The sequence below is a fragment of the Acipenser ruthenus genome, chromosome 44 (genome assembly GCF_902713425.1).
Source record: "Acipenser ruthenus chromosome 44, fAciRut3.2 maternal haplotype, whole genome shotgun sequence".
In the NCBI taxonomy this organism is placed as follows: Eukaryota; Metazoa; Chordata; class Actinopteri; order Acipenseriformes; family Acipenseridae; genus Acipenser; species Acipenser ruthenus.
The window spans coordinates 6,887,100-6,895,542 of NC_081232.1; the positions used below are offsets into that span (position 1 = coordinate 6,887,100).

At 44.2% G+C, this 8,443-nt stretch overlaps 1 protein-coding gene across 2 annotated transcripts; it reads right to left on the bottom strand.

Moving 5' to 3' along the window:
* Positions 1-3,438: 3,438 nt before the first annotated feature.
* Positions 3,439-8,081, bottom strand: LOC117967193 (myelin-oligodendrocyte glycoprotein-like). 2 transcript variants are annotated; one of them, XM_059012242.1, is made up of 3 exons: positions 8,007-8,081; positions 6,875-7,379; positions 3,439-6,844 (listed from the first exon to the last, which is right to left on the bottom strand). In XM_059012242.1, the coding sequence occupies exons 1-3, from the start codon at positions 8,060-8,062 to the stop codon at positions 6,614-6,616; spliced, it is 792 nt and encodes a 263-aa protein (XP_058868225.1). In that variant the 5' UTR covers positions 8,063-8,081; the 3' UTR covers positions 3,439-6,613. The 2 variants fall into 2 exon arrangements, with proteins under 2 accessions (XP_058868225.1, XP_058868224.1); XM_059012241.1 differs by having other exon boundaries at positions 3,439-7,379.
* Between the last annotated feature and the right edge of the window lie 362 nt (positions 8,082-8,443).

Sequence of the window (8,443 nt, forward strand, 5' to 3'; positions counted from 1 at the left end):
TGATCATTCATTTCCAGCTTTTGGCTCATTATTGCTTCATTGTCTCTGTGACGGTGAGACCCTCACTGTCATATTGAACTACATGGTATCGTGGTTATTATTATGACTGTTACTCTAGAGGCGACAGAGCCGCGGGTTTATTATGTATCGTGCATGCTGTTGATCAAGTGTGTTTGATATGTGACGGTGTATTGCTGAATTTAGATTAGGGCGCTTCCATTAATGACGTTGCCGTAGGTATGCACGTGGTTTTGTTCTAGCCATGTGTTCGGTAATCTTCCAAGAGAAGAGGTAATGCTGATGTTCACTCTTTACTGGTAATAAGGACTAAAGAATAATAATGACACTGATAATAATGACGAGTAGGAAATATAATAGTTTAATGATCGTGTTTGTAAAGACAGTATTCAGAGGCTTAAACAAATAAGCATACATGAGAAGAAACATGTTTAACGTAAAACATAACATGTTTTATTGTAAATGTATACATGTTAAGCAATAGTTTACTTTTGTATAAAATCATCCCAGGTGCAAATAGGTATTCACTGATCCAGCCTGTTAGGAGTAGGCGGGGCTGGGGTTATAAAATGCCCTGTCTCCCCTTAGGAGGGGATCGGAGGGGATTATCAGGTCAGTCATGATCGTGTCTGTGGAGTGTCAGTTATTGATTACACAACCTGCCAGTCTGTGTAAATCATTTGTGATCTGTGTGCAGTAATAAACATGTATACCTGTGAACGCTGCCAGTGACTGCTTTGCTGCGTTTTAAATATCTCTGGGTACCTGTGAAGGTGATGTGATAGAGGATGAGGTAGGCTCGGAGGTGATGTGATAGAGGGTGAGGTAGGCTCGGTGGTGATGTGATAGAGGGTGAGGTAGGCTCGGAGGTGATGCGATAGAGGGTGAGGTAGGCTCAGGGGTGATGCGATAGAGGGTGAGGTAGGCTCGGAGGTGATGCGATAGAGGGTGAGGTAGGCTCGGAGGTGATGTGATAGACGGTGAGGTAGGCTCGGAGGTGATGCGATAGAGGGTGAGGTAGGCTCGGAGGTGATGTGATAGACGGTGAGGTAGGCTCGGAGGTGATGTGATAGAGGGTGAGGTAGGCTCAGGGGTGATGCGATAGAGGGTGAGGTAGGCTCGGAGGTGATGCGATAGAGGGTGAGGTAGGCTCGGAGGTGATGTGATAGACGGTGAGGTAGGCTCGGAGGTGATGCGATAGAGGGTGAGGTAGGCTCAGGGGTGATGTGATAGAGGGTGAGGTAGGCTCGGAGGTGATGCGATAGAGGGTGAGGTAGGCTCGGAGGTGATGCGATAGAGGGTGAGGTAGGCTCGGAGGTGATGCGATAGAGGGTGAGGTAGGCTCGGAGGTGATGTGATAGACGGTGAGGTAGGCTCGGAGGTGATGTGATAGAGGGTGAGGTAGGCTCAGGGGTGATGTGATAGAGGGTGAGGTAGGCTCAGGGGTGATGCGATAGAGGGTGAGGTAGGCTCGGAGGTGATGCGATAGAGGGTGAGGTAGGCTCGGAGGTGATGCGATAGAGGGTGAGGTAGGCTCGGAGGTGATGCGATAGAGGGTGAGGTAGGCTCGGAGGTGATGTGATAGAGGGTGAGGTAGGCTCAGGGGTGATGCGATAGAGGGTGAGGTAGGCTCAGGGGTGATGCGATAGAGGGTGAGGTAGGCTCGGAGGTGATGCGATAGAGGGTGAGGTAGGCTCGGAGGTGATGTGATAGAGGGTGAGGTAGGCTCGGAGGTGATGCGATAGAGGGTGAGGTAGGCTCGGACCTTTCACCCCGTTACATTCTCAGATTTCTTTACACTAATATAATTAAGGCACGTGTTTTTATGTAAGTGACATTAATATCGGCAAGTCCAAAATGAAATATCTTAAATATGCTGTGATTGAAATAAAAGCATTGCAAAACGTTAGCTTGATTTGATATCATTATTTGGTGCAGTACCATTCTATCCCCTAGCCTGTGATTTCATGGCCCTTCTGCACGATTAAAGGCAAGCGTGTGGTTAATACAGCCGCATGCATACTTGGCATGACAGCTAGGCCTGGAGTAAAGGGCACTATCACCACCTCATCCATTCCAGCTCTATCAGTGCCATGCACAGGAATTGATCTCAGACCACACTGCACTCCAGAGTGGTGAAATGAGGCCGCTCAACCACAAGGCTGAAGCTGCTTCACTGGTATATGAGAAAGCGATATATCATTGTATTTCTGTATATAGTTGAGTTGTAGGGTTTGTTAATTACATTTTAATTAATCTAATAAATTGTGATGAGCTGTGTTGTTTTTATTGGGAGGTGGCTGGGATCTCTCAGTACATTAGAGTTGCCCGTTACAGATATATACAGTGCCTTGCATAAGTATTCACCCCCCTTGGACTTCACATTTTGTAGTGTTACAACCTGGAATTAAAATGGATTTAATTGGGATTTTTACAATTTGATTTACACAACATACTTAACACTTTGAAGGTGCAAAATATTTTTTATTGTGACACAAAAGTTAATTAAACAAAAAAAAGACATTTGTTGGTTGCATAAGTATTCACCCCTGAGTCAATATTTGGTAGAAGCACCTTTGGCAGCAATTACATTAATGAGTAATTAATGAGTCTTTTTGGGTAAGTCTCTACCAGGTTTGCACATCTGGATCCTGCAATTTTTGCCCATTCTTCTTGGCAAAATTGCTCAAGCTCTGTCAAGTTGGATGGGGACCGTTGGCGAACAGCAATTTTCAAGCCTTGCCACAGATTCTCAATCAGATTGAGGTCTGGGCTTTGACTGGGCCATTTTAAGACATTCAGGTTCTTGTTTTTAAATCATTTCAGTGTAGCTTTGGCTGTGTGTTTAGGGTCATTGTCCTGCTGGAAGGTGAACCTCCGCCCCAGTCCCAGGTCTCTTGCAGAGTGAAACAGGTTTTCCTCTAGAATTTCCCTGTATTTGACACCATCTATCTTGCCCTCAATCCTGACCAGTCCCAGTCTCTGCCGATGAAAAGCATCCCCATAACATGATGCTGCCACCACCATGCTTCACCGTGGGGATGGTGTTCTCAGGGTGATTAGCAGTGTTGGCTTTGCGCCACACATAGCGTTTTGCGCTAAGACCAAAAAGTTCAATTTTGGTCTCATCAGACCAGAGAACCTGTTTGCTGTGTCTCCCTCACATTGCACCTTTACAAATAAAACAGATGTAATTACCTTTAATAAACATTATACAAATTGGATACTAAAATTACAAGAAAACCCGTCTGTGTTAAGGTGCTTTCATCTAGCAGTGACCTGGAATAAATGCCCTTGTATTGGCTGTGATGAGATTTTCACTTCATGTTGCACGAGGCTTCCGTGTCTCTTCAGAGGTCGTGTCAACACAGGCCCGTGTGTGGAACACATTACACAGCTACAAACACACACGCCTCAGGCTTCTTTAAAAGACATTTTATTGCAGCATCTCTTCATAGATCATCTCTAGCAGCAGATATGTTATGGTACAGAATCAAGCACAAACAGATGACCAGTCACATTTATAATAAATGCAATTCTAAACCTCAAACTATCTCTATCTAAAAAAATCTTAAATGGCTCTTTTATTCGATTGCATCCAGAAATAAAATAACATGTTTAAAAACTTAGTGCAAATTGAACACAAACGAGAACAAATCTTCAACAAAACATTAAAAAAAGATATACATCTCAAAAGGATGTCTGATTGCATTTATAATACAAACATACACAGAAACTAATATTTATTTATTAAACATACTTGATAAAAAATAAAACAAACATTAACATTCCAGTACAGTAACAAAGAGGCTTCCAGAATTAAAATAACTTACTTAAATTAAAGTGCAATATACCAGAAACTAAAACACATTTACCCTGAATAAAAATGCAAAGGAGAACAAATGCAACTAAATCAGAGAAGACGAAGCTTTGCTTATTTATAATAAAGAAAAAAAGCTACAATACAGAAACACAGAAAATCAAATTCAAACATAAACACTTATTTTCCAGCTGTGCAGGGGTCTACATTGGCAAAAAAAGGGCCAGGCCAATGACCTTCATTAATACATTCATTGAGGGCAGCACCACTAAATATACCTCAAAGTGTAGGATGCTGTGCAATTTTGCTTTGGACTCGTATATAAAGCTAAATATTAGCCACAGAAACAAACAACAACGTTTAACTTAATAACCATGTATTTGTTCAGAAAATGCTGTTTTTGGCAGCAGTTGCCTCTGTACAGAGTTAATTGTATGAACTGTCCTGTGTGGCTACTGGCTTGCTGGCATGAGGGTGACTTTTGTGCCCACAGGGTCAGAAAATACGTTTTTTGGCAAACAGCTGCCTCTGCACAGTTTGTTTTACGGCTGTCTGGAGTGGCTGCTGGTAAAATGAATTCAAAACAGCAGCGACTCTAAAGTCAGATTCACAAAGAGCAAGAGATCACAGCATCATAAACGAGTTTTGTATTTGTTCCCATCCTGATAAAAACACAAGGACCAAGCAAGACTTCAGACTGGTGTATATAGAGAGAATAATGCATGGGGTAGTGTGTGTTGTTATTTAATGCCCATCTGAGGGGCGAGATGCTACACAAGCATGTTCTTCCAGACTGAGAAGCGAGCGAGAGAAGGACAGCAGCTATGTCAACAAACATTATCCAATCTCTGGCTAGCCCTGTTGTCTTCGCAGCCAATCATCACAGGAAGAGTAAGAAAGATTCGAAGCTACACAAGTTGAAGCTTAAACACCCCAGTCTACAAATGCAACTGGAACCACTGATAGAGGCAACCGCTTAATAACTTATTAATGCATGTCCTTATTTTATTTATATGTCTGGCTTTATATTGAAGTTTTAACATGTTCACCGAGTCTAAGAATTTATGTTAAAATATAAGCAACGTAATTAATTTGTAGTCGGTGTGATGCCTCGAAAAAATGCGCTGAGCCGATAAAGAACCATGTAGAACACGCGCGTGGCTGTACAGCAGCTCAAAGTAACATTAGTTAAAATGGAAGGCTCTTTTGTAAGGCCTACCCCATTACTATTAAAGATTGTACAGTATTTATCAAAATGAAAATTATCAGCAGTGTGGAGTAGTGGTCAGGGCTCTGGACTCCTGACCGGAGGGTCATTGGTTCAATCCCAGGTGGGGGACACTGCTGCTGTACCCTTGTGCAAGGTACTTTACCTGGATTGCTCCAGTAAAACCCAACTGTATAAATGGGTAATTGTATGTAAAAATAATGTGATATCTTGTAACAATTGTAAGTCGCCCTGGATAAGGGCGTCTGCTAAGAAATTAATAATAATAACAATAATAATAACCAATGTCTTCAAGGTAATGCTGCATTTTACCCCTGAAAATACATTTGCTCGCTGTGCTAAATAAAACCGATTAGTGACTCAAGCTGCACAAGAATATGCAACTCCCACTCCATGTGAAGTGGTACCACACAACAAAGGCTGTATACCCGTGCATTGCACAACAGTGTTCTAGGCTGAAACAGGAATGCTTACAAGAGGACAGGAGCTTATGACGTTTGGAGAAGACTGGTGAAAATTCAAGAGTAACTGTGTTCTACATGTAGAGCTATTTAATTTCTTTGGGTTCGAAGCCATCTAGTGGCATGTATTAGTCATTGCACACCTTTAAATACACAGTATTTTTAAATGGATGGATTTGATTGGTAATGATTTACAGGAAGCAGCCACAGAGCTGCTGTTTCTGATTGAAGAGGTATCTCCTCTGAGGGAGGTTGTATTAAACTGGGTTTGTTGAGCAGTGCAGGGGAGCGGTCTGCCTTCACGGGGTTTCACTGTCCTGTCCTCACTGCCTGTGGTCAAGGGGTGCAGCTTGGTAAGCATTTGGAACGCATTCAAGTGCACCGTACAATGGTTATTGAAAGTGTCGCAAAAAATAAAAATATCTGATTTTTTGGTAATTTCTTCAGCGGCACCACCTGCTAAAAATCAGCTCGTTAAGGGTGCCACTTTGTGTAGCAGTATAAAAACACACCGTGACATTCTAGACAAGCTGATGTCCAGTCCCTCATGAGAATTCAGGGGAGCGCAAGTCAACTTTTGGAGCCTTCCGACTGTCCTCGTCTACAACGACTACTGGAAATAAAATACGCTGGTCAGCCTGTTTCTACAAGTGAACATTTCTGAAGCGCAGTATTTAAGTGGATCATAACAGTACACGCTACTTTTCCATGTGTTTGCTCTACATGTTGTATGGTAAGCATGCTGTAACCGTTGCAGCAAGGACTGGGGTTAAATATTATTATTTTTTTCTTAAATAGATAAACGGCTGCTTTGTTTTATTAACATGTTTTAAAACAGCGACCGAATTGATGGTTTCCATCATATACACGGGTACAGGCTTGGAGATTTGTGCCAGGGTTCCTCCTATAGCGTCGGAGGCAACATTAAATTGTGGCGCAGTAGACATGTTGAATTTTTTTTTAAACTCTCTGAAGACCTCGGGGGGGGGGTTTGATAATTTAGCAGCAGTCGGCTCTCTGGTGCGAAACTTTCAAAACAGTTGAGCAGCAAATTTGAAACCGATTCGCAGCCCTGATGCAGAGGGGTTACAGATCAGCACCCCCAGACGACAGTCTTTCCATCTCCATCTCCATCTGCATCTCCTGTGATGGACGGCTCGGAGCATTGTTGCAGTTCCAGCAACAACAACGCACATGCTTTATATTCTGCCAGAAGTTAGAACAGACTTTTCTAGTTTTCCAAATAGAAATGAGACCTAACCCAATCATAACAACTAGTCCTACAACCCAGTAGTAGTCTGGTCCTTTCACCTGAGCTGGTGCTGTTGTGGGTTTAGCCGCAACAGATGGTGCTGTTGTGTTGTCCGCTGGAACCACGACTACCTCAATCAGGCTCGACTCAGACCCCCCAGGTGTGTAAACAGAGCACGTGTAATTCCCAGCATCTCTCTCCCCGACTCTCCTCAGCAGCAGTGAAGCGTTCCCGCGCTGCAGCTCAGAATCAAACAGACTGGTCCTGTTCACATACTGAGGGAGCTGATCGGCAAGCTGGTCTGTGTTGTTATAGTATCTGTGAACGATGTCGTGCGTTTCTGCTTGTCTCCAGGTCACACGTGACTTCTCATCCCAGCGTACAGCTGTGTAGTTGAAAGAGCAGCTCAGGATACAGTCCTGCCCCTCAGTACACTTCACTGAGCTCGAGACTTTCACAGACTCACTGTCGCTGCTCACACTGTCAGCAGCCAGTATGAGGATTGCCAATACCACGGTAACAGCAGCAGCAGCAGGGCCAGTGAAGAACACTCTCCTCCTTAACTGGATCCTGGACTCGGTCCTTCTCTTCAAATAAAGCCTCAACAGGAGAAGAACAGAAAGTTCAGAAAAACACACCAGGGTTCAGAAATACAGAGACACACAGACAGACCCCCCCCCCCCAACACACACACAGGGACAGAGACCCCCCCCCTCCCCACCACCACACAGAGAGAGACAGGCAGAGCCCTCCCACAGACAGAGCCCCTCAGACAGAGCCACACACAGAGACAGGAGACAGAGCCCCCCACAGACAAAGCCGCATACACACACACACAGACAGAGCACCCCACAGACACAGAGCCCCTCCACAGACACACTCACAGCCCCCCCACACAGACAGAGTCCCCCGCAGACACAAGGCCAAACTACACCCACAGGGTTATAAACACACACACACACACACACAAAGGGTTATTAACACACACAGGGTTCAGTACATTTATGACTCGGACACTCACTGGGACAGTTTGCTCCCAGGCTGCCTGATGTGATCCGGTGCCAATGAAACAAGTTCAATAGCGTGCAGAAACTTGAAACAGAACAGAAGACAAGAAGAGGAGAAAGTGACGCATCAAACTCAGCGCAGAGAGCAGGACGAGAAAGGCACCCATTGAAGCCAAGAGAAAAGAAACCCTGGAGTACAATACTAGATCGGGGGTCTTACTGGTTCCAGGGCAGCTCAGGTGAATTCAGGGACGCTTCTTCTCCTGCAGAGTCCATCCTCTTTGCACGCTCCGTCTGCATCGCTGTACCAACACACAAGAGAAATCTTAAATTCATACCACGTTACACACTGGAGTCACTAAATATTCAAAGACTCGTCTGTCTGTTTATCATTATTATTACACATCACAGCGCTCTTAGTTATAGACTATATACTCCAGACAGACACAGCGAGCGAGCGAGCGAGAGAGAGAGAGAGTGCTTAGCAACACCAATATTCTACTTTGGCACAGCATTCGGAAGGGTGAAGTTGAAGCGACTTTTAAAGCTCTATCAAAGCTAATATCATATTAATATAATGGTCATTGTGGTGATGGGCTGGGTGAGATGATGTTGAGGTACGAGCACTGCACTCAGAGGAATAGGTTGCAAATCCTC